Source organism: Phialemonium atrogriseum, assembly GCF_030411735.1.
Source record: "Phialemonium atrogriseum strain 8032-3 unplaced genomic scaffold QBC33scaffold_48, whole genome shotgun sequence".
Taxonomy (NCBI): domain Eukaryota; kingdom Fungi; phylum Ascomycota; class Sordariomycetes; order Cephalothecales; family Cephalothecaceae; genus Phialemonium; species Phialemonium atrogriseum.
Window position 1 is genome coordinate 122,776 of NW_026848185.1, and position 21,351 is coordinate 144,126.

The window sequence follows — 21,351 nt, forward strand, 5'->3', positions numbered from 1 at the left end:
CTAAGCCCTGAAATCCATCGGGTACTTTCTTAGTAGTCGACGCATTTCTTGTTTAATCCTGCTGCCATGTCAGCAAACAACCCATACTATTGCAACTCAGTTTGCATTCTGGGAATACACACAACCCTCTCAGATGGTTCAGTATTTGGAATAAGATTTTCCCGTTGTCAAACTCACAATGCATAGAGTGCGTTCCGATCATCGAAGTCGTCCTATGGCTCGGATGGCGGTATTTCCTTTAGGTATTCCTCTATGAACTCGCGACCCCATCCATAATTGGGGCCACGGAACATGCCCAGCTCGACTAATATTATGTGGTTAGACGTGAATCAAGTCCAAATCATTACAAGGTGGTAACTGACATTCATGGTGCCCATAGACGCAACACGGGTCAAAGATGATGGGCTCCTGCGTCTGAAGGTCGAGATGGATATTGCCGTGCTCGATATCGGCATGGCACAGACTTGGCTTGATGTTCCTACCGCCTGTCTGAAGGGGCCGCAACAGACGCGGGATGACCTTGGTCGAGAATTCTGCAACGAGCTGCTCCATCTCCGGGTCCGGCCCGCGAACATATTGCTCCCACTGGATGTTCAGGCGGAACTGGCGGAGGAACCAATCCTCCCACCTGTCACTGCAGCGTTGTTTGGGATGCATTGTTTCATGGCTTTTTGACTCTCGAACTCGCCAACGGCCATATTGATGGCTTGTTTCCCCTCGGTGATCTATCGGGAGGCGGTTAGACAACTTCTAAAGGCACGGTATCGCGAGAGACTTGACAAGGCTGCAGAGAAATGTGCTGAGAATACGTTCTGACCTTGAGGAAGTACACCCTCTCCTCGCCGGCAAGCTCCGCCACGACCTTTAGACCCTTTGCCCCATTCGTCTTGCCATGGCTGTCCACAGACACGACGAGTCTTCCCCGCGGAAGAGCTGGAGTAGTGAATATGATTAGAAGGGTTGGTCGACTTGCTGGGTAGGGTGCGCATGCGGCAAATAGCTAATACCTTTTACAGTGGCCGGGTCGAGGGAGATTTGAGGCAAGCTCATGGCGAGCAACGGGGAGCAATCACAAAGACAAACGACGCCTCTATTGAGTGCAGCTATTGAAACATTTGATGAAGATGGCCAGTAATTGTTGGTTCCTGAAGCATCGCAACATAAGTAAGAAGGCAAGTGCGAGATTTTAAGGGGCTCAGAAGACTGCCCTCTCCTACCCACAGTTTCCATTCCCAAGAGGGCATCCACGATGGCGATTGGATTATAATCACAGTTAATTAATTACACCGCAAGCGCCCCAGCCGCAGAGTTTGAAACATCAATTGTTCAGCTAAGACAAGAAACCGACTAATTACATGTGATAATTATCGGCGGCAAAACCACGCTTGATGCCAAAATACAGAGAGATGTCCTGAACCGAATTGGGCTCAAACGCCGGGATGACTCTGGACTCTGGCAAACAGGACTGAATACCTGACCCGGACTTGCAATCCGAAACTACCTAGGTTGAGATGAAAAGCGTTTGCAGGTGGGTGCACGCTTGATGCTAGGTAGGTTGAGGAGTGTTGGCGTTGACGCTGACTCAACACCAGCACTTTGCTGCACTGTTACTGCGTTGAATTCTGACCATCGGATTTCTCGTTTCACCTCATGCAGCTAGGCGTCCACAGCATCCTCGAGTACTCCGCGTCCCTTCATCGCTAGCCCACTGCAGCGGTCCCGCCTATGCACATGGAATGGTTTGATCTCCCAACGAAATCCACGAAATGTGACGAAACAAAAATGCCTTCGCTCACGATAAAAGGGTGGAACAACCTCTGCAGTTCCAGCATGGATGCAACACCAAGCGACGCCCATTATCCCAGAGTGATACTAGAAGATCCGCTGCTCCCAGGCCCGCCGTCGGCCGTGTAACCCTCGGTTGCCATGATAACATAGTCGTGGTTTCCCAGCTTCATATTATACTTTGCCCACTCGTCAAAGTGCCTTCCAGTGGTGACTGTCCCACCGACACGCTTCTCTGTGCGGACAGACCAGTACTGCTGGAAGGTCCTCGTGCCCTCGATCGAAGGCTTGTTGACACGAGTACTTGTGAATATCTCGTATGTGCCCTCGTCAAAAGTGAAGTTCCCCTTGGAAGTCCATGGCTCATTGGGCGCGAGGTCGGCATGGGATTCGATGATGTAGTATTCAATCAAGGGGTTCCTGGTCCAGCCGTAGACAGCGAGGTAACCGGGTCCAGTGGCATTGTATGTTCCGCTATACTTGATCGTCCTGCGTGTGGAAAGATTTTATCAGAACCTACACGGCATACTTTACCCCATGGAAGCACTCAAACTTACCTCGACCCTCCGACATTATATCCCTTTCCACAAACGAAGCCTCCCTTGCTATTCCAAGTCGCAGTGTAAGAAGCCCCCGCGCCGTTGTTGCATCTGATATTGCTGCCGTTCTCAGACCAGTTTTGGAAGTAGTAACCACCCTGACGGGTCACAATCTCATTGCTGGTCTCTTTTTGGGCGTTGCGAGACGGAAGGATCTCTCCAGGCGCGGCAAGCACGCCTGGGATCAGAGACAGGGCTGCGAGGAGGGAGAACTGGACCATGGCGTATGGAATTCTGGAGTTGACCCCGAGGACTAAGACGAGGAGATTCAAGACCGTGGTAGAAGATGTGCCGCTCCTCCTCCCTCAGCAGGTCATCTCCTCCTTATACCCCTTGACCACAATCATGGACCTAGGCCCACAAGTTTTGTGCTGATCCCATACCGAAGGCCAAGCACGGTAGGTCTCTTCTCTCAAAACCACTTTATTTACCAGGGTCACATTCCTCCGAATTCTTGTTGGAGGATTGGCCCGGCCCATCGCTGGCTAAAACAGCCCCTGTATTGTACAATCTTTTCTACATCATTGTTGCATCGGGCGTTGGGTTTAGCCTAAAGCATTTGAGAGCCAAGTCCCTCCTTATGGCCGGCTTCGACATTGTCGCGCGACCCTGTGTGGACAGCTCTTGCGGGGAACCACACGGCACTATTGCCGGCCGCGAATTCTCCAATTTTGAATTCCCCCACTTCGACCACTGCCGGCAGGAGGTACGACAGTGCTTCTGCGATTGTTCTACTTTGTGCGGAGTAGAAACACGGGCGGCTAAGCAGCCAAGTCTGGAGCCTTTTAAACACGACGCACAGAGGGCGTTTCTCGTGTGAGTTCGAGTAGAAGCATATAAACCATTATAGGTGGCAGCAAGTAATTACACAGAGATCTCCAACAGTTGACCAACTTAGGGACCCCTAAAGGAGAGCTGACGGAACGATGGAGTGGGGGTACTCAACAACCCCCTCCCTCAGTTTTCCCGTCTTTTCTTTCCTCTCGAGTAATATAGCCCAAATGAGGATCCGTTGCCCACATCAAGTCTTGATAGGGGCGGCTACGCTAAACCCTTGGGGTGATTACCCCAAGCTCCCTTTACCCCACGAGAACTGACCGTGGATTCGTTACTTAGATTCCTGCAACGCTATCGAGCTAGTTCTTTTTTCAGGTGGGGAAACGAGTAGACTTTATACCTACATGAGTGTCCTACCGAACAAGGAAAGTAATCACGACGATTCCCCTCGGAAGGGAAGTTGTTAAATTTGAGTCAAGCGTGAGTCAAGCGTGACCTCAAATCTCGCCATGCCTAGATGATTGCCTTGGGGGCACCATGGGCACCAGTCTTTTGTTGGTGTTGGACAGGTCCTCTACCTGGGCGGTCCCTTATTCCTCCGCTCTTACGTGTGGGACGCAGCGACAAGTGGGCACTACGGCCACAAAATATTAACTTGCATTCAGGGTTGGACAAGTTAATGCGCGATTGAGAGTCCAACCGCCACCTCTTCAAAGTGGCACCAGACGTAGAGAATATTATTTGAGCAGCCAAACGAACTATATTCGTCCTCAATATAGTTGTAGACGTTCTATCTGCAGTTCAACAGTGGTTTAATGGAGTCCAATCAACCGTTTCAGGTGGCCACCTCGTCGAGAAGAGCTGCGAGCTAAGCCTCGCTCTAATAATAGCGGCCGCCGAGTCTAGAACCGTCAGAATCAAATCATCTATCCTAATTGGCTAGACTCTGCAACAAGGGGGTTGCCAAATAAAAACTGAAGTTTTCAGCTTGCAACATTAGCATGTCTGTACTTTAAATCATATCATTCAAGTGGTCGCGGTCTCGATTCAACACACCATCAGGACAAAACCGGGCCACCCTCGTCTATCCTCATGGAGTATTCTGATATTTATATCGTGAACTAATCCCTTCAATTCCACCTAGTAAGTCTACTGCCAATGTTCCTCTCCCCCCACTTCCACCATGAAGTCGATCATCGCCATCCTCTTAACCCTCCCTCTCGCGGCCGTGGCTACCTTGAATGGCCGCTGCGTCAAGGGCTCCGATCCTCTGTATAACAACTTTGGAATCTGCGTGAAGACGTCGACTTGCAAACACTATGGTGGCACATCCAAGAGCGGCCTATGTCCCTACGACGACGACGATGTCAAGTGTTGTGTCGTGGAAGAGGCATGTGCCGAATGCGGGGAGAATGGCTGCTCCATCTGCCAGTGGACAAACCAGCCCTGTGACATGTATTGGTTGTCAAGTAAGACTTTCTTAGCAGCAAAGGGTGTCTGAAGGAGCCGTGCTGACGATACGACTCCCCAAACATAGATAGGTGCCCTGGAGGTAGCAACTTTAAGTGCTGTGGTCCAGCCCTGTGATAGTTATTTGTCTGGGTCAGAGATGTGGTTGGTTTTGTATCATTTACTCTCCAAACTGATGCTAGCTGTTAAGAAGTGAGTGTATTGAATGCAGTCACAATTTTATTAATTAAATCTTTGCCCTCATCAAACCCTCCTGCACTGAAACAACTGGACCATAGCCGAGTCTTGTTTCACAATCACGGCCATCAAGCACCTCCTCTATGACGGCCTTGAGCTTCTCCATGGCCGAGTCACAAACCTGGTGATGGAGAACGACTCTTTCCCCATTAAGTCTGATCCCTCGTCTCTTTCCCGCTTCATTCCAGGCCGTCGAGTCAATACCTGCACGCCTCAAATCAAGCCAGACCATATTCGTCTCGACTTCTCGCGACAGCCTCCCTCCTCGCTCCGTCCACATCCGTCCAACCTTCCGCGCCAACTCATGGCTCCTCCCCAAAACCCCCCTAGAATCCACCTGGCCGAGCCCAAAATTCTCCACCACAGCCTGCCTAGCCGCAGCAGCCAGGACTCCCGCCTGACGCATCCCCCCGCCGACACTCTTCCTAATCCTCCGCAATCTCCTGATCAACCTCGCCGGCCCAACCACCATCGCCCCCATCGGCGCGCCCAGGTTCTTACTAAAGTCCAGCGTAACCACGTCCACACACCGCGAGAATCCACGGATCGTCCCCGCGCCCGCGGCCACGGCCTCCCACAGCCGGGCGCCGTCCATGTGGACTGCGATGCCATTCCCCCTTGCCCAGGTGCCGATACGTCGGAGCTCTGCCAGGGGTACTATCGTCCCGGACGTGGTATTCTCGATACTGACGACGCGGGTCGGGCACTTATGCACGTCGTCCGTTATTACGGCGTGTTTTTGGACGTCCGCTAAGGTGAGGTGGCAGCCGTTAATCGGCCAGATAGCCTGTACCATAGCCCCAGACAGATGCGCCACGCCGCCGGCCTCCCAGTGGACGATGTGCGACTGCGCGTCTGCGAGGATGCCGTGCGGGGGCTGGTGGAGAATGGTGCGGAGGGCGAGCTGGTTGGCCATGGTGCCGCTGAGGACGAAGGCGCCTGCCTCGTGGCCGCATAGGGTTGCTATCTCGCGCTCGAAGGAGGAGGTTGTGGTGTCTTCCTCGAAGACGTCGTCGTTGAGGGTCGTTCGTGCGATGGCGGTTAACATGCCTTGGGATGGTGTTGTTATGACGTCGCCTAGAGAGAAAGAGATGTTGGTAAGACGCTTGCTTTTTTGTTTGAAGGAGGTGGATGCCATGTTAATTACTTCTAAAGTCATATGCCGCTCCCGTCTGCTCGGGGCGTCCCCAATTCAGAGGTGTTGGCTCTTCTGATGGGATATTCCCAGGCCTGTGAGCCTGTGTCCCAACGATTGCTCGTGGGTTTCCGTTTTCTGCCATCGCCTTGCCGAGCAGCGTTCTTTCAAATGAATGATGAGAAATCCAGCGGTTTACCACGGCCTGTTTCGAGTGATGATCGGTCAAGAGACCCAAGAGTATTTTAAACGCATACCCAAGTGTCCGTCATCCAGCTCAGCCCCCCTTATGTTAGCCACGTCTCACAGGATTGTCGGAGATGAACTTACCGGCCAGGTGAACCCTACGGGGTTACACTTAGGGCTAGGGGGTTCCACTCGTGGAGTCAAAGATCGACAGCATCTCAGCCCTCCCGCCTCTCACCATCGTCAACGTTGCATCAGCTTCAGGGGCGAAAACTGTCACTGTCGACATTGCCGGGGGACAGTCACGGCATCACCGCACCGTAGGATTCGCGCTATTCTGAAAACCACTTGGATCCTAGCACCAAAAGCTAATTACGGCTCTTAAATACTACCCAATGTCGATCTCATATACCGGGCAAGGATTGAGGTCTCGCAGTTGGTCCAATGAGCCATGTGCATGTAGCACCCGGGCTCGTCTCACGTCAGCCCAGCTTCAATCTTTTGCCTCAAACGGGCAGGTATTTCTCATTTTTAATCGGCCCTGTTGCTATTAAGGTTTATAGTCGCCTAGGCTGGAATTAAAGGGTTCAGGCCTCGATGGGAACTGCGGAATGAATTCCATGGCTCGTCTTACCTGACCACCGATTCTTCGAGACAAATCTGAACTTGCCCTCATGTTCTTCCCAGTTTGGTACTCTAATCGGGTGTGATCTGACATGGAGGTTCCAATGGCAGACAGCACATCGACCTCTCGGCGCAAGGAGACCAAAGTCAACGTCAACAAGTTGACTGCTATCGAATGCCCTGTTAATGGGGGAAACTGCAGTGAGGCAGAGCTTTTGTTGGAGCTAGGGGTTGAGAAGAGGCCTGATGGACTCGTTCACTGGACAAGCGATAGCAAAGACCACCCACGAAACTGGTCTGCTCGGAGGAAAGCGTTTGACACAACTGTCATCATTCTCTTCGAATTTTATACGTGAGTGCCTCTTCCTGAGCTCGCTACTGCATGCCAACTGACCAGTTCTCGATCAGCACGGTCATAAGCACGACAGGAGTAAGTTATTGGCTGGTATAATTACCCCCTGCTCTAGGACGAAACCAGTTTAACCTCCCTGAAATTGAGGAGACTGAGGGTTCCTACAGAGTCCCAACGCTTTGAACCTCTTTTCCTTTTCCTTCAACGACGTGGGTGCTTCTGCTGACACGACGTGAGCACTAGGCCGAGGTTGCAAATATTGCCGGCCCAGAATATGGATTTGACAGACGACAGGCTTTGATTGCCTTTACATTTATGTAGGTCGATCAATTGACCTGCTTCCCCAGTCATCAACCAAGTTTTTACCTTACACTTTTCTCAGGTACCAATTTGGCCAAGCAATCGGAGGATGCTTAATCCCGCCACTCTCGGAACTGGTCGGTCGACGGATCCCCTATCTCGTATCCTGTGCTGCATTCAGCATCTTCTGTCTCCTCATTCCACTCGTCCCCTCGCCGATAGTTGCCTATATCGGCCGGTTCGTCACAGGATTTGCGTCAGCGGTTCCATCCGTCGTCATCGCGGGCAGTGTTGAAGACATCTTCAATACGAAGCGCAGGGTATGGATCCTCATACTATGGAACGCTGGGACAACAGCAGGACTCTGCTTCGGCCCCATTTATGCGGCTTATATCTCGGCCTCGTTCACGTGGAAATGGGTGTTCTACAGTGCCGCCATTGTTACAGCTGTCATGTTCCTGGCACTCTTGGGAGTCAAGGAGAGCAGGCCGAGCATGTTGATGAGGCGCAAGATGCATAAGCTTCGCGCCAATTTCGGGTTGACCGACTTGAAGTGGCATAACCCGGACTCGTCACCGAATTTCAGGACCATGGTCGACCTTGTTGTAATCCGACCAGTCCACATTCTGCTCACCGAGCCCTTGGTCATCATGGTTGCGATCCTGTCTGCCACATCCTGGGGACTCATCTACCTGTTCACGGAGTTTCTCATCCCGGTTTATATGTCCATCGGCTTTATGCGGACTCAAGCATCTCTGTCCTTCCTGGGAATTGTTGTGGGTGTGCTATTCACCTTTATGCCCCGACTCTGGGATGAAAGGGTTATTAGGGCAAGACAACGGAGACAAGAACATGTTGAGCCGTGAGGTCCCCAATACCTCCCAAGTAATAATTGCTCCACAGATAATTACTGACCAACCAACCAGTGAGGATAAGATTATGGGCTTCGCCTTTGCGGCACCAGCTCTGGCAATGGGACTAGCATGGTTCGCCTGGACGATTCCCCCTTTCGTGGCAAACCCCCACTGGGTTGTCCCCACGCTAGCCTTGATACCGATAGGATTCGCCGTCAACGAAATAGCATACACGATGAGCGGCTATCTCGCCGACTCGTACCTCCTATACAGCGCGTCAGCGTTCTCTGGCCTGGCCTTTGTCCGGGCCCTTGTCTCGGGGCTCATGCCACTTATAGCCCTCGAGATGTACGGCGGTCTCAATGCCAATATCGCGGGGACTATCCTTGCTTGCATTTCGGCGGTATTCTGCGTTGCTCCTTGGATATTCTTCCGTTTCAGCAAGAGGCTGCGGCAGAAAAGCCCCTTTGCTTGCTATAGTCTTGACAACCATCGGCGAACGCAGGTTGAAGAGGATTAATATGGGCCCCTCGCACGCGCAGGCAATCTGGAGTTTAAGTTAAAAGGGGCATGCACGCAGAGGACGGACCTTCTCAAGAACAAGATGACGGGCCGGCAGCTTGATGACGTGCGGAAAGTAGACTACCAAAATTCTGATAAGTTAGACACAGAGGCCGGCCGTAATATATTCCTGGGGCCTTTTCTTCACCCCTGAGGTATCAAAAGCCATGGACACCCCGGCTCATTTCGGTGATGAACTCGGCGGTAGTCGGTTTTCGGAAACTGCCTTCATGAATCGAAACTGGTCGACAAGCGGGAGGCGAGGGTCTGGTGTGTTCTCAAACACCCTCTCCGTCAATCTAGCGTCCAATTCCTCAGTGGTAAGCTTCCTCTCCTGCTTGTATGCCTTCCTTGCCTCTTTATTCTTTTTCTTTTCCTTCTTCTTTTCCTCCTTGGCGGCTTTTTTGGCCTCGTTAGCCTCCCTCTCCTTCTTAGCCTCCTCCTCGCTGAGTTTCGTCTTGCTGCCCGAGGTGCCCATCTTGAGTTACGTAGATGGTCGGGATGTACGTTGGGGTTTGGTTATGTTGTGTGCGATGGCTATATTGGATGCTAGACAACGCTGTGTTGTATTAAGCAGTGGTCCATATCCATAGAAACGGTAATGTTATGGACAGACATAAGGCACCACCGATGCGTCTTTATAGGCATCAATCAGTAGCTTCTGATTGGTATTCACTTGCTGAAGGGCAATGGCCTAGACCTAGCCTGCAAAGCTTGCAAGCTAGATGAAACCGGGGAGTTAATCGTGAAGTCTCAGAAACAGGATTTCAGCATTGTTGCTGTACTGTCCATTTGATGACATAAATGAAATGCGATTCTCTTCTAAATCCAGGAGCCGGGCTGTTTTCCCTGACTCACTATCCCCAAGGGTGTGCTTACTGGGTCAACGGCGAATCGCAGCGGCGATTCAGTTAACAATCCGTTGCGTGAGACTGACACTGCTGTCGGGAATTCCTCTTCGTATTCTCCCGTCAGTGATTCCATGACCGTTGGCTAGCTCATCGAAGATGGGATCGGCTAGAGAGAAACGCTAAGGAGTAAGTGGCGGGTGGTGAACCCTGTCATCCAGCGCCTACTATGACGATGTGTAAGACAGCTGGGCATGCATCGAAATGCAAGAGGAAAGGAAAACATTGTTAAGTGCGTTGTCTCATTATTACACTACTAGTTACAGAGTGAGTGGTGTCGTAGCTATGCTATGCGGCCGACCTCATGAAATCTTCCTACGATTGGAAACGCTCCTTTCCATCTGCCTCAGGATTCTCAACGGTACCAATCTCGGTCTCCGAGTCCTTATCCGACGCCGATTGCACCTCGCCCGGGACCCCCATACTCGCCTCCCAGTGGAGCTTGATCTTGGCGCCCGTGAAGAGCTTATCGATCTGCTCCAGGCTGAGGTTCTGTGTCTCCGGGTAGAAGAAGTAGATCAGGGGCAGGAAGAAGAAGTTGAAGACGCTGAAGTAGATGTAGGTCTTCCATCCGATGTTGTGGATGCTGACGGGGGTGATCTCGACAACGAGGAAGGTGAAGATCCAGTTGGAGGCAGTAGCAAGAGCCGCGGCTCGCGTGCGGATGGCAAGGGGCGCATATTCGGCGGGCACTATTGGGATGGGCCGTTAGTGAGGGTTGGGATTGGGGGAGGAAAGAGGCGGTCAGCTTACATAGCCAGGGAATCGCCAGCAATCCCACAGCGAAGAAGAAATTAAAGAGGAAGAGCATGACGATGGCGACCACGCCTGCAGGTTGGCTGCCGTTGGAGACAGTCCCCGCGAGCACGGCCATGCAAACGCACTGCCCGGCAGCAGCGAAGAGCATGAGCTTCCTCCGGCCGAGTCGATCAATGATCCATATGGGGATTAGAGAGGAGAAGAAGTAGGCAATCCCGTTGAACCCGGCAAGCAGGAGAGACAGCCGATGAGACATGCCCACTGAATCTTGGAAGATGACAGGGGCGTACTGTTTGGCGAGCCTGGTCAGTATCGTGTGCCGAGGATGAGAGTAGGAAGGTGACATTAATCCGGAGAAGAAGCACTCACATAGGTGATCAAGTTGATACCCGATAGCTGTTGCATGAACTGGCCACCAATACCGAGCATGGTTCGATAAAAGAACTTTTGTTCTCCATTCTGGAACATGGCCCGGAAACTTCCACCAGCAGCGGCCTCGCGCTCTACCTTTACCGCGTAGGAAATCTCATCTAGGGTTCGAGTAACCTTTGGGTCGGTAACTTCGATCTCCTTCGCGTCCTTACTGACAGCCCAGAGGATCTGCCGGGCCTCGTCATGGCGGTCGTGGGCGACAAGCCATCTTGGAGACTCTGGGAGGAACATGATGCCCAGGAAGGTGACCATGGCGAAGAGGATCTGAAGCGCGAGCGGGAAGCGGAACTGTGATTCGTTGGAGACGTAGCTCATGCCGTAGTCGACCCAGTACGAGAGCATGACACCGAAGATGTTGATGGCGAGCTCGATGGCAAGACCGCGGCCTCGATTGTGCGCGTGCATGAGTTCCGAGTGCCACACAGCTAATCGACAGAGACGGGTTGGTTAGCCAAACGAGCCAGTTCGTCCGTTGCTCCTCTGGGGTTTGACTACTTACGAATAGTGCCAGTGTTCATGCCATTACCCAGACCGGCGACAATGCGGCCGACAATCATCTGCGGGATACCGTATGCGCTGGCCTGGAGGGCAGCCCCGATGCTCAGGATGACGCAGCCAATCAAGATAGACCTCCGCCGGCCGAGACGTTCGCCGGCGAAGAAGCAGATGAGGGCACCGAAGAAGCAGCCGATTTCGTAGATTGCAACGACTGTCCCCTGGAGCGAGGAACTTCCCGTGCCGCCTTCGGTGGTGTCGATCTCGGGGAAGTTTTTCGTGAAGGCATCGCCGGTCAGCAGACCGGACATGACGCCCTGGTCATAACCGAAGAGGAGGAAGCCCGATCCGGCGGTGGCCGTGATGGCCCAGTTCAAGGAACGACCCACGAGATACGTCATGGTGGACAAGTACACGCGGATTTGTCGACGATGAGAAAGAAAAAAGGTGGTCTGCCGATCAAGCTGGTTCCATTTCAAGCTGGGCGATGTGGGATTCTAAATACATTTTCGGGCTCTCCCGTTTCCATGACGGTTCAAACTATAACAGACTCCCCAGATTCCAATAGTGGGAAAAAATTCCTTCCACTTCCGACTTGCGGGGACCCCGTCCGGAGGGAAGGCCCTGAATATCCTGGCACACCTTGTCATGGGGAAACAATGACTAGGTTGGAAAGAGGCAGTTGGAAGCGCCGGATGCCCCGATTTTTGTTCAGGCGTCTTCAAGGCGTCGCCGAAGGGCGCTAGTGCGAAGCTTGGCACCGGCATTCGCCTTCGGCAACACTCGACAGGGATAATGTCGCCACTGTAAAAAAATTGACCGAGGCCGAAACCGGAAATCCCAAGCGCAAGCGTCATCAACATGCCGGCGCCGTTGCCGTTACTAGGGAGGCGCTAGTTCTACTCCATCCCCCTTGAAAGAGTCAGGCCATTACGTCGAGCTGGCCCCACCGCATTTCTGGCGGAAGCGATCCGGCCCTTTGCGCCGCCCATCGAGGAAGGGGGTTGCGCAAAAGCAATCTCCCCGAATCAAGACAGAACAGGAAGCACCCCAGCTTCACCAGTGGCACGACCCGTCAACATCCCCGGACTGACTCCTCCCCCCCCCGGTTTCCCATCTTACATCATCGCCAAGTCCCTGCCGCCGTCTCCATTAATGGCCGAGGACTCGGACCGGGGTTCCTCGGCGGCTGGCAGCCCCCATTCGGCCCACTTGCCGCCGAAGAAAAACACGAGGTCTCGGACCGGCTGTCTCAACTGTCGGAAGCGGAAGCGGAAGTGCGATGAAGGCCGCCCGGCTTGCGTGGCTTGCTCTCGCCGCAACGAGACCTGCGAGTGGGGAATCAAGGTCACCTTCCGGGACGAGAACGCGTTTTCCATCGTCAGGGACCATCGGTCCATGACAAGAGGTTCCAGGAAACGGCCGCGGTCCTACGAGATCACGGATGTGACCGACGAGGTGTCTCGAAGCTACCATCAACCATCGCCGTCCAACACCTCCTTCAACTACTTTGAAGCCAGCCCGGAGCCGCTCATCAATGCCCCGTCAAACAGCCAGTATGCTGCATCACTCGCATATGGCCATGTATCGCCCGAGAGATCATCTCTATCCTCGGCAACCGCTCCTGGACCGCTGTTTTCGCATGCACACCTTCCCAAGCCTGCTGCTGCCAGGCTGTCTAGCAGCATACCGCATCCGCAGTTCCAGTCGTCACCATCCCCTAGTATTCCCACCGAAAGCGCCGTGGCCACCCTGATGTCTCTCAGCCGAGGTAGTCCAGGTAATCAAAATCAAGCCACCACCGTCTCCTGCCCCGCTCAGCCCACGGCCTTTCCCAACAATAATAACATCCACCCATCACCGGGCATCCAGGGCTACATCGACCAACTGCCATCGCCAGAAGGGTCCTACGACGATGGCATTTTCCGGCCGGGGTCGGTGTACCACGAGCTCCACTCGACCCTGAGGAACCACCTCATCCACGAGGTGCGCTCAAGCGGCCCGACGCGGCCGGGAACACCTGCACTAGAGAGTCAAGGGCGAGCACCAAGGGAGACCGCCGACGTCGACGCGCTCAACTCGGCCGAACCCCCCAGCGCCGCCGAGTGGCCGGCATCCCTGTCGGACGACAATGAAGCCCCCGCGCTGTCTCAAGAGGAGGAGTGCCTGCTCTGGAAGAACTGGATCGAGGAGATTTCACCCTGGGTTGACAAGTTTGACAGCCAGCGACACTTCTTACACTCCCTCCTTCCCATGGCCCGGTCAAACAAACACCTAAAGTACTCGATGCTGGCCCTGTCGGCGCGGCAGCTGGAGAGAAAAGACCCTAGCCTGCCGACGGATCGAAGCCTGGCTCTCTACCAGCAGGCAATCCACCTGCTCCTCCCCCTGCTGCACACGCGCACCACAGCCGTCATCGCGTCGTGCGTCGTCCTGTGCGTGCTCGAGATGCTCAGCTGCTCGCCTAAGGCGTGGAGGCGGCACCTCGACGGGTGCGCGAGCCTCATGCAGGCAGTGGGCATCAACGGGTTCGTCGGCGGGGTGGAGCAGGCACTGTTCTGGTGCTTTGCCCGGATGGACGTGTGCGGCGGCCTGATATCCTCGGTCAAGACGCTGATTCCCGTGGGCAGCTGGGCCACCAAGATCGACCTCGACGCCGACGTGGGGCTGTTACGGTCGACCAAGGGGTTCGACATGTGCGCCAACCACGTCGTGTATCTCGTCGCGCAGGTGCTCGACCTCCTGGCCCCCTCAGTCAACGCCCCGCACGGGGTCACGGTCGGGATCGAGCCCCGGACCGACCAGCCGTTCAAGACGCGTTGGCTGAAGCTCTGGCGCCATCTCCAAGACTGGCACGACCGGCGACCTCCGGAGATGCACAACGTTATGTCCATCCCGTCGTCCGACTCCAGCCCCTTCCCCACGATCCTGTACAGCAACCCGGCCGCCATCTCGGGCAACCAGCTGTACCACACGGGGTCGATCCTGATGTTGCAGAACATGCCGGTATCGCTGCGCCTGACGCCACGCCCGAAGTCGATCCTGTGGCACGCGAGGCGGGTTTGCGGCATCTCGATTACGAACCACCACCATGGCGCGTGGACGAACAGCATACAGCCCTTGTGGATTGCCGGGCGATGTATGAGCCATCCGTCGGAGCATAGAGCGATTCTCGAGGTGCTTTCCAAGATTCAGAGGGAGAGTGGTTGGGCTGCTGAGTGGAGGGCTGATGATCTGAAGGAGTTTTGGGGCGAGCTGAGTGATTAGTGACCATGAGCATGGTTGATGCGACGGATTTCTTTAATTACATGAGAAACGCAAACTCTGTATATTCTAATTACCTACCTAGTATCAAGTCTCCTCACCCGATCTCTCCCTAGTGCTTCACCACATTCAAGTCCCTAAAGTCCCCTCTCAAAATCGCCACCCCCTTCTCCCTAACCTCCTCCACCAACCCAGCAACCCGACGAGCAATAACCTCCCCATCAAACCCAAAGTACTCATAAGCCGCCTTCCCAGGCAGCGAGTGCCCAAAGCTCTTCATCGAGTACCCCGCATCAGCATACCTCTCCCACCCATTAACCGCATACGCTTCCACCACCACGCGCAGCGCATCACCCAACACCGCTCTCCTATACTCAGGCGACTGTGCCTCAAACAGCCTCTGGCAGGGAAAGCTAACCACCCTAACCCGCAGCCCAACCTCCCTCCGCAGCACCTCCCTCGCCTGCACCACAAACCCCATCTCGGACCCCACGCCAAGCAGCGTGACATCCGCCCCAACCTCCTCGACAAACACATACGCGCCCCTCCGGACACCATCTCGGCTCGAATAGGCCGGGAACTGCGGCAGGTTCTGGCGCGACAGGGAGACGATTGTCGGCGAGGACGTGGCCTCGAGCGCGGCAGTGAAGGCGCCGGCCGTCTCCTCGCTGTCGCAGGGACGGATGTAGAGGAGGTTCGGCATGGCCCTGTAAAGCGCCGGGAGGGCGATGGGCTGGTGGGTTGGGCCGTCCTCGCCGGTGCCGATGGAGTCGTGGGTTGCGATGTGGATTTGCTGGAGGCCTTGGAGGGCTGCCATGCGGATGCCGGGGGCGGCGTACTGTGGGGGGGTTGTTAGGGACCGGGACTATGTAATCGTGGTTATTGGCACTTACGAGGTAGAACATGAAGAAGCTGGACGTCACGGGCAGGATGGTGCCTTTGTTGAAGGCGGCGAGCCCGTTGGAGATGGACGCCATGGCGTGCTCGCGGATGCCCCAGTGGATGTATCGGCCGGTGTAGTTGCCGTTGATACCGCATTGCGTCTTCAGCTCGGGCTACAAGGATGTTAGATGGTGGTCTTGACCGTCTGAACTTTGGATATCAGTTAGCACTCACATGCTGGAAATCCACCTTGCCCTTCCAGATCATGTTGACAGACGGCGACAGATCCGCCGTGCCGACCATCATATTCTTCAGCTGCGACGCCAGGGGGTTGCACACGAGCCCCGCCGACTTCCTTGATGCCGTCGGCGCGGTGGGGAAGCTCTCCTTTGCGGGGATCAAACTCCTCCAGTCATCCGTCATCTCCCCCCGAACCCGCTTCTGGAACTCGGCATGCAGCTCGGGGAACTCCCCTGCGTAACCGGCAACCACGCGCCCCCACTCCTCCTCGATAGCCCTGCCGCGTGGCTTGACGTCTCGGAAGAAGTCGTACACCTCCTCGCCGACCACGAAATGCTCTTCCGGGTTCATGCCGAACCCGCGCTTGATATTCGCCACTTCGTCAGCGCCGTACGCAGCCCCGTGTGCCTTCGCATCGCCAGCCACTTTGCTCCCGACGCCGATGACGGTACGGATATTGATGAAAGTCGGCCTGTCCCTGCTCTCCCTAGCCGCCTGCAGTGCCGACACGATACCCTCGACGTCGTAGCACCCATCATCCACCTCGATCACGTTCCACTGGCACGCGCGCATCTTTGCATTGACGTCCTCCGAGTTGCACAAATCGACACTTCCATCGCAGGTAATCTGGTTGTTGTCGTACAGCACAACGAGGTTATTCAGCCTCCAATGGCCAGCCAGCTGGATTGCCTCCAGGGCGACGCCCTCCTGCAGACACGCGTCGCCGATCATGCAGTACGTCATATTATCGACGACCGAGTAGCCCGGCTGGTTATACGTAGCGCCAAGGTGCTTAGTCGCCATCGCGAGGCCCACGGCATTGGCGATTCCCTGGCCGAGGGGGCCGGTGGTGACTTCGATGCCGTCGTGCTCGATCTCGGGATGGCCGGGGCAGATGGAGTCGGTCCGGGCGGAATGGTACGACTTCAGCTGGTCCATGGTCATGGCGGAGTAGCCGGTCAGGTGCAGGAAGGCGTATTGGAAGAGGCATGTGTGTCCGTTGGAGAGGACGAAGCGGTCGCGGTTGAAGAAGGAAGGGTTCGACGGGGAGTAGCGCATCACGTATTTCCACAGTGCTACGCCGATGGCTGCCATGCCCATGGCGCTCCTTTTTTTTTCTTGTCAGCATCTCAAGTTTGGGTTCCGGTGGTTCTGTTCAGGGGATGTTTGCTTACCCCGGGTGGCCCCCCTTGAACTGCTCGCAAAGATCTGCGATAAGGCATCTGAATGTCCGCAGGACCAGGTCAACCTGCTCCTTCTCATCTTTTCCGAGTTGAAACCGAGATTTCTCTTTTAGCTTCTTCACAGTGGTGTCTGATCGGATGGGAAGCTGGCCCTGGGGCTCTGTTTGGAGCGCACTTGGAGACATGACTTGGTAGACGGTAATTATTTACTTGAGACCAACAACAAGGAGAGCGAGGTGCCAGCTGTGTTGACTGACTTGATCTCAAACTGTAATTAAATCCTCAGTCAAAGATATAACCCGACGCATGCTTTCATGGTCCATTTCATTTCCGCGGGTTCTTATCATACCAATAAATACCTCCCACGCTAGCAGCGGAATCCATCTTGCTTATCCAGTGTTGGACATCGGCTAGGTCACCTGTAGCCGAAGCAAGTTCGTGTTGCGCATAGGATTTCCTTTTCGGGACACTTTTGTTCGCTTCCAACTACCCGCCCGCCCAGCTACCCGCCAAAGAGGGTCGAGATAGCGCCAGGGGGTGGCGGAAGTGCTAACGACGATTTAGTAAGAAATGCATCGAGACCTGCGCCCCAGCTTTATGAAATCATCCGGGCACTTTATTTAGCATCTGGTCTGGACCACTGGCGGCCAAAGAGGAGCCTGGAAGGTGTAGGTATTTAATTCGAATCGGTGCCGCCTTGCCTGTCGCGCAAGGCCCACGATAATCACAGCTTGACCACCCTACCTCGTTGTATTTCCCATTTGCCAATTCACTTACAGTTGCCGATTCCCCATAATCATAATCAGAAGACCAGAAGTCTTCCGTGACCAGTCACCATGACGCCACCAACAGCCATCAGCGATGTCGACCAGGAACCAGTCCCATCGGATACCTTCTCCCAATCTTCGGTGACGACAGTGTCGTCCTCCCTCCCGACCCCCCAGCTCCTCTCCCTCTCAGGCAAGACCATCGCCATCACCGGCGGCGGTCGCGGTCTCGGGATAACCCTCGCCCTCGCGGTCCTCGAAGCGGGCGGCCACGTCGCCTGCCTGGACCTCCTCCCGTCGCCCTCGCCCGTCGAATGGGCCCAGCTATCGAAGCTCGCCAAGGCGTCCAATCTCTCTATCTCGTACCATCGCTGCGACATCACCGACGAGGGAGCGATGCGGCAGATCTTGTCTGGCATCGCCGACGAGGGAGACCGGCGCAATGCGCCCTTCGCGGGGACGATCGCCTGCGCCGGCATCCAACAGAAGACGCCGGCTCTGGAGTACCCCGTGGCTGACTTTGAGCGCATGCTGAGGGTGAACGTCACGGGCACGTTTGTCACCTGCAAGCAGAGCGCGAGGGTGCTGGTCGAGAGGAAGCTGCCCGGGAGTATCATGATGGTGGCGAGCATGTCGGGCCAGATAGCGAACAGGGTGAGTTGGTTTTTATACACAGCCGAGCAGGATACCTAGACTAACCATGTTGCTTTTTTAGGGGTTGACCTGCACGGCATACAACACGAGCAAGGCGGCACTGCATCAGATGTGTCGGTCCCTGGCGCAGGAATGGGGCCAATACGGCATTCGGGTCAACACGCTCTCCCCAGGGGTATGTCACATTTTATTGTCCTTCTTTTATACCGAAGGACAAGACTTTCCCGTGTTCTACACCTTACTAACCACCTCCAGTATATCCGAACGGCAATGACCGACGCACTCCTCCAGGCAGAACCCGATGTCGAGACGACATGGATGCAAGGTGCCATGCTTGGCCGGCTGGGCGTGCCTGATGACTTTAAGGCTTCGGCTGTGTTCTTGCTTTCGGAAGGAAGCTCCTTCGTAACGGGTACTGACTTGCGAGTAGACGGTGGGCATTGCGCGTCAGCATAGTTGGGGTGTTTGTTACAAGATAATTAGAGTCAGGGGTTGGATTAATTGGTAGGGATAGATTTTGGCACTTATCAGGTTTTCAGCGTTAGCGGTAGCATCATATCGAGCATCACCATGCCAAACACCACATCTTTTTTTCTTCGGTGATCGTGATGTCAGCATCCAGCAGACGCCTCCACGCTGCCAACAATCCCAAAGATACATGCGTCATGATCCGCAATGACGATTTGTGGGGGGGAATACGGTGGCTACTTTCACTCCCGGTGGTCGGGACAGGATGGAATGACCATAGCTACTTACTGTCGCTCTTTTCGCTGCTGGGAGGGATGTCTCCGATCAGTTTCTCCTCGAATGTCATTTATCAGGGGCGTGATCTAGTCACCAAGAGCATCGCCCCCGACATTGCCGACGAATCGACCCTACCGAAACACTCTTTCAGGCAATTCCAGGCTACCACAGAGCACGGCCGGTCTCGGTCGCACAAGCCGCTAGCATTACCGGTCCGGGTCGATCTGTGATCGGATACTCCGCAATTAACGCCTGCGCTTTTACTTTCCCAATCAGGAAGTTCTAGCCACCAACAGCATCCGCCGCTAAAATGACTCGTATACGTATTTCGGATGCAACGGTTTGCGGATAGGGGTTGAAGAAGCTTGATCCCGTCGGTTGTCCTAGCCGCTCATGACCCGAGGTGGTGGCTGATCAGCCGACGATGTTCCTGTGTCGTATCCGAAACTTCAACAGCTGACCAGAGTCGCACGAGCGAGCTACAACATGTGCATTGAAGGACGGAATATCTTCAAAGCGAGAAACGGGAGATTCGATCCGGGACATGCTAATTGACTTGGCAGATATCAATGTTTTATGTGTCATATAATTATCCCTCTGACTGAGCGAGAACGCCAACAGGTATGCCTTGCTCAGCCATGCTCGCGGATCCCCCTCAGGCGACGGGACCTCTGGCTTTCACTTCCATCATTCGCCTTCGGTCCATGCGGTCACTGATAGCCTTGATCCATTCCCTAACAAACTTGAGCAAAAACAGCAACAGCAGCCAAAAAGCCAGCGCGAACGTGATGGCCAGAATGGTAAGACTCGACCACCGGCAGAAGGTCCAATAGCCGGTCCACCGCGACTCAACATCCAGTGCCTCGGCGGACATCTCAACCTGCATCGCGCTCAACACCACCGAGAAAGTCGCGAACGAAAAGAGCATCGGCGTGTAAAACGTCGAAAAGTAATCGCCGTACTGGGCGTACACGCGATGAAAGCTCGTCTTTCCCAGCAAGAACTTGCAGTAGAAGTTCAGCCTCGTCAGGCGAATCTCTCCGTAGCCGTAGCGGCCGGACACGTCCTCGTCGGGGATATTTTCGAAATGCGAGAGGAAGTCGACGAAGGCCGCGAACGTGACGTCTCCGGGTATCAGCTGGAGGGCCTCGCTTGTCGCGATGCGGAAGTCGGACTCGTACCGCACGAGTGAGCGGTACGTTCGCAGGTAGCCGAAGATGGCTCGGAGGAGGGCGTCCTGTCCCGCCGACCAGGGGGTCTCGGGGGGGAGGAATGCCTGCCAGAACCGGTGGGAGAGGATGTACTTGGGGATGGGCTTGATGAAGATCCGGCCGTGGTGCCAGATGAGATGCAGACGGGGGTCTTCGGTGACGACGATGGAGCGGCCCTTGACGGCTTGACGATGCAGGGGCGAGATGCTTTTGCTGTCTTGCTTTGACATGATCCAGAGATATCCCGATATCTCTTCGAGGTCCCCGAGGAGGAATTCTTTTTCCAGCAGCCCCCGAACTGCGTGTCTCTGCGTCGTGAGGATTCGTGGCTGGCCGGGTAGTCGAAGCGGTGGGGACTGCGCTGTGATTGGCAACACGAGGGAATCGAGTTCGGTGTTTAATTGGTGTGCCACTGGAAACGGCGGGTGGTCCATGGCAGCATCTCTCCTCTTCGGGTTGGCTGTGGACATGACGACCACTTCCGATTGATGGCATCTGGCCGCTGAGGGGGGCATTGACGACAAATGTACTATGCAGTATACCTTAGGAGCAGCTGAAGAACAGTGCATGCATTTATGTTCTGCATGTGCCATCGCGGACAAACCAATCATTCGAGGCCACGCAGTGATGGTGGTTACAACCAGGCTGCAGGCAACAATATATAGCTATGTCGCATTGCCGTCTAATCTGAACGGTATGGAAAGCATTGGGCATTTACAATCCTAAAGAATAAATACCTTGATACTAGCATTGCTCACAAGTCACAGACTGCAGCCTCCCACCAAAACAAAAACAGTAGGTGGTCCATGGCAGCATCTATCCCCTTTAGGTTAGCAATGGGCATGACAACCACTCCCAATTGATGGCATCTAGCCTTTTTTTTTTTTTTTTGGTGGGGGGGGGGGGGGGGGGGGGCCCCCGTGGAACAAAA

General features: G+C 54.7%; 10 protein-coding genes across 10 annotated transcripts; 4 read left to right on the forward strand and 6 right to left on the reverse strand.

The window, feature by feature from the left end:
• Positions 1-212: 212 nt before the first annotated feature.
• QBC33DRAFT_564193 (uncharacterized protein) lies at positions 213-1,050 on the reverse strand (the record flags this gene model as incomplete). The annotated part of the gene is made up of 5 exons (XM_060430344.1): positions 213-304; positions 363-628; positions 685-725; positions 818-933; positions 1,008-1,050. 5 exons carry the CDS (start codon positions 1,048-1,050, stop codon positions 213-215), a joined length of 558 nt encoding a protein of 185 aa, XP_060278268.1.
• An 806-nt stretch (positions 1,051-1,856) lies between these two features.
• On the reverse strand, positions 1,857-2,605 carry QBC33DRAFT_462329 (concanavalin A-like lectin/glucanase domain-containing protein; the record flags this gene model as incomplete). The annotated part of the gene is made up of 2 exons (XM_060425062.1): positions 1,857-2,274; positions 2,343-2,605. 2 exons carry the CDS (start codon positions 2,603-2,605, stop codon positions 1,857-1,859), a joined length of 681 nt encoding a protein of 226 aa, XP_060278269.1.
• Positions 2,606-4,191: 1,586 nt separating this feature from the next.
• QBC33DRAFT_294576 (uncharacterized protein) lies at positions 4,192-4,803 on the forward strand. The gene is made up of 2 exons (XM_060423368.1): positions 4,192-4,630; positions 4,699-4,803. The coding sequence occupies exons 1-2, from the start codon at positions 4,345-4,347 to the stop codon at positions 4,746-4,748; spliced, it is 336 nt and encodes a 111-aa protein (XP_060278270.1). The 5' UTR covers positions 4,192-4,344; the 3' UTR covers positions 4,749-4,803.
• Positions 4,772-6,234, reverse strand: QBC33DRAFT_482349 (threonine aldolase). Its single transcript, XM_060425362.1, has 2 exons — positions 6,016-6,234; positions 4,772-5,945 (listed from the first exon to the last, which is right to left on the reverse strand). The coding sequence occupies exons 1-2, from the start codon at positions 6,146-6,148 to the stop codon at positions 4,858-4,860; spliced, it is 1,221 nt and encodes a 406-aa protein (XP_060278271.1). The 5' UTR covers positions 6,149-6,234; the 3' UTR covers positions 4,772-4,857.
• A 560-nt stretch (positions 6,235-6,794) lies between these two features.
• Positions 6,795-9,146, forward strand: QBC33DRAFT_482352 (putative transporter). The gene is made up of 5 exons (XM_060425363.1): positions 6,795-7,165; positions 7,222-7,243; positions 7,409-7,482; positions 7,548-8,327; positions 8,392-9,146. Exons 1-5 carry the CDS (start codon positions 6,906-6,908, stop codon positions 8,837-8,839), a joined length of 1,584 nt encoding a protein of 527 aa, XP_060278272.1. The 5' UTR covers positions 6,795-6,905; the 3' UTR covers positions 8,840-9,146.
• An 867-nt stretch (positions 9,147-10,013) lies between these two features.
• Positions 10,014-11,951, reverse strand: QBC33DRAFT_574573 (general substrate transporter). The gene is made up of 4 exons (XM_060430763.1): positions 11,479-11,951; positions 10,917-11,404; positions 10,542-10,836; positions 10,014-10,480 (listed from the first exon to the last, which is right to left on the reverse strand). Exons 1-4 carry the CDS (start codon positions 11,873-11,875, stop codon positions 10,104-10,106), a joined length of 1,557 nt encoding a protein of 518 aa, XP_060278273.1. The 5' UTR covers positions 11,876-11,951; the 3' UTR covers positions 10,014-10,103.
• Positions 11,952-12,324: 373 nt separating this feature from the next.
• QBC33DRAFT_553013 (fungal-specific transcription factor domain-containing protein) lies at positions 12,325-14,843 on the forward strand. Its single transcript, XM_060429358.1, has one exon. It carries the CDS (start codon positions 12,630-12,632, stop codon positions 14,739-14,741), a length of 2,112 nt encoding a protein of 703 aa, XP_060278274.1. The 5' UTR covers positions 12,325-12,629; the 3' UTR covers positions 14,742-14,843.
• A 7-nt stretch (positions 14,844-14,850) lies between these two features.
• On the reverse strand, positions 14,851-17,336 carry QBC33DRAFT_602327 (Transketolase, thiamine diphosphate binding domain-containing protein; the record flags this gene model as incomplete). The annotated part of the gene is made up of 4 exons (XM_060432150.1): positions 17,036-17,336; positions 15,855-16,968; positions 15,632-15,793; positions 14,851-15,576 (listed from the first exon to the last, which is right to left on the reverse strand). The coding sequence occupies exons 1-4, from the start codon at positions 17,227-17,229 to the stop codon at positions 14,851-14,853; spliced, it is 2,196 nt and encodes a 731-aa protein (XP_060278275.1). The 5' UTR covers positions 17,230-17,336.
• A 322-nt stretch (positions 17,337-17,658) lies between these two features.
• On the forward strand, positions 17,659-18,927 carry QBC33DRAFT_482359 (D-arabinitol 2-dehydrogenase). Its single transcript, XM_060425364.1, has 3 exons — positions 17,659-18,465; positions 18,527-18,640; positions 18,721-18,927. Exons 1-3 carry the CDS (start codon positions 17,881-17,883, stop codon positions 18,919-18,921), a joined length of 900 nt encoding a protein of 299 aa, XP_060278276.1. The 5' UTR covers positions 17,659-17,880; the 3' UTR covers positions 18,922-18,927.
• An 855-nt stretch (positions 18,928-19,782) lies between these two features.
• QBC33DRAFT_553016 (uncharacterized protein) lies at positions 19,783-20,946 on the reverse strand. Its single transcript, XM_060429359.1, has one exon. It carries the CDS (start codon positions 20,933-20,935, stop codon positions 19,865-19,867), a length of 1,071 nt encoding a protein of 356 aa, XP_060278277.1. The 5' UTR covers positions 20,936-20,946; the 3' UTR covers positions 19,783-19,864.
• Between the last annotated feature and the right edge of the window lie 405 nt (positions 20,947-21,351).

What these genes read in the sequence shown, in the direction of transcription:
- QBC33DRAFT_294576 (XM_060423368.1), top strand. Translation starts at nt 4,345, where the DNA reads ATGAAGTCGATCATCGCCATCCTCTTAACCCTCCCTCTCGCGGCCGTG. An exon ending in TGACATGTATTGGTTGTCAA is followed by an intron (nt 4,631 to 4,698) that starts GTAAGACTTTCT and finishes CCCCAAACATAG; the next exon opens with ATAGGTGCCCTGGAGGTAGC.
- QBC33DRAFT_482349 (XM_060425362.1), bottom strand. Translation starts at nt 6,148, where the DNA reads ATGGCAGAAAACGGAAACCCACGAGCAATCGTTGGGACACAGGCTCAC. An exon ending in AGCGGCATATGACTTTAGAA is followed by an intron (nt 5,946 to 6,015) that starts GTAATTAACATG and finishes CTTTCTCTCTAG; the next exon opens with GCGACGTCATAACAACACCA.
- QBC33DRAFT_482352 (XM_060425363.1), top strand. Translation starts at nt 6,906, where the DNA reads ATGGAGGTTCCAATGGCAGACAGCACATCGACCTCTCGGCGCAAGGAG. An exon ending in CGGTCATAAGCACGACAGGA is followed by an intron (nt 7,244 to 7,408) that starts GTAAGTTATTGG and finishes CGTGAGCACTAG; the next exon opens with GCCGAGGTTGCAAATATTGC. An exon ending in AGACAAGAACATGTTGAGCC is followed by an intron (nt 8,328 to 8,391) that starts GTGAGGTCCCCA and finishes CCAACCAACCAG; the next exon opens with TGAGGATAAGATTATGGGCT.
- QBC33DRAFT_574573 (XM_060430763.1), bottom strand. Translation starts at nt 11,875, where the DNA reads ATGACGTATCTCGTGGGTCGTTCCTTGAACTGGGCCATCACGGCCACC. An exon ending in CATGAACACTGGCACTATTC is followed by an intron (nt 11,405 to 11,478) that starts GTAAGTAGTCAA and finishes TCTGTCGATTAG; the next exon opens with CTGTGTGGCACTCGGAACTC. An exon ending in GTATCAACTTGATCACCTAT is followed by an intron (nt 10,837 to 10,916) that starts GTGAGTGCTTCT and finishes CTCGCCAAACAG; the next exon opens with TACGCCCCTGTCATCTTCCA.
- QBC33DRAFT_553013 (XM_060429358.1), top strand. Translation starts at nt 12,630, where the DNA reads ATGGCCGAGGACTCGGACCGGGGTTCCTCGGCGGCTGGCAGCCCCCAT.
- QBC33DRAFT_482359 (XM_060425364.1), top strand. Translation starts at nt 17,881, where the DNA reads ATGACGCCACCAACAGCCATCAGCGATGTCGACCAGGAACCAGTCCCA. An exon ending in CGGGCCAGATAGCGAACAGG is followed by an intron (nt 18,466 to 18,526) that starts GTGAGTTGGTTT and finishes TTGCTTTTTTAG; the next exon opens with GGGTTGACCTGCACGGCATA. An exon ending in TCAACACGCTCTCCCCAGGG is followed by an intron (nt 18,641 to 18,720) that starts GTATGTCACATT and finishes AACCACCTCCAG; the next exon opens with TATATCCGAACGGCAATGAC.
- QBC33DRAFT_553016 (XM_060429359.1), bottom strand. Translation starts at nt 20,935, where the DNA reads ATGCCCCCCTCAGCGGCCAGATGCCATCAATCGGAAGTGGTCGTCATG.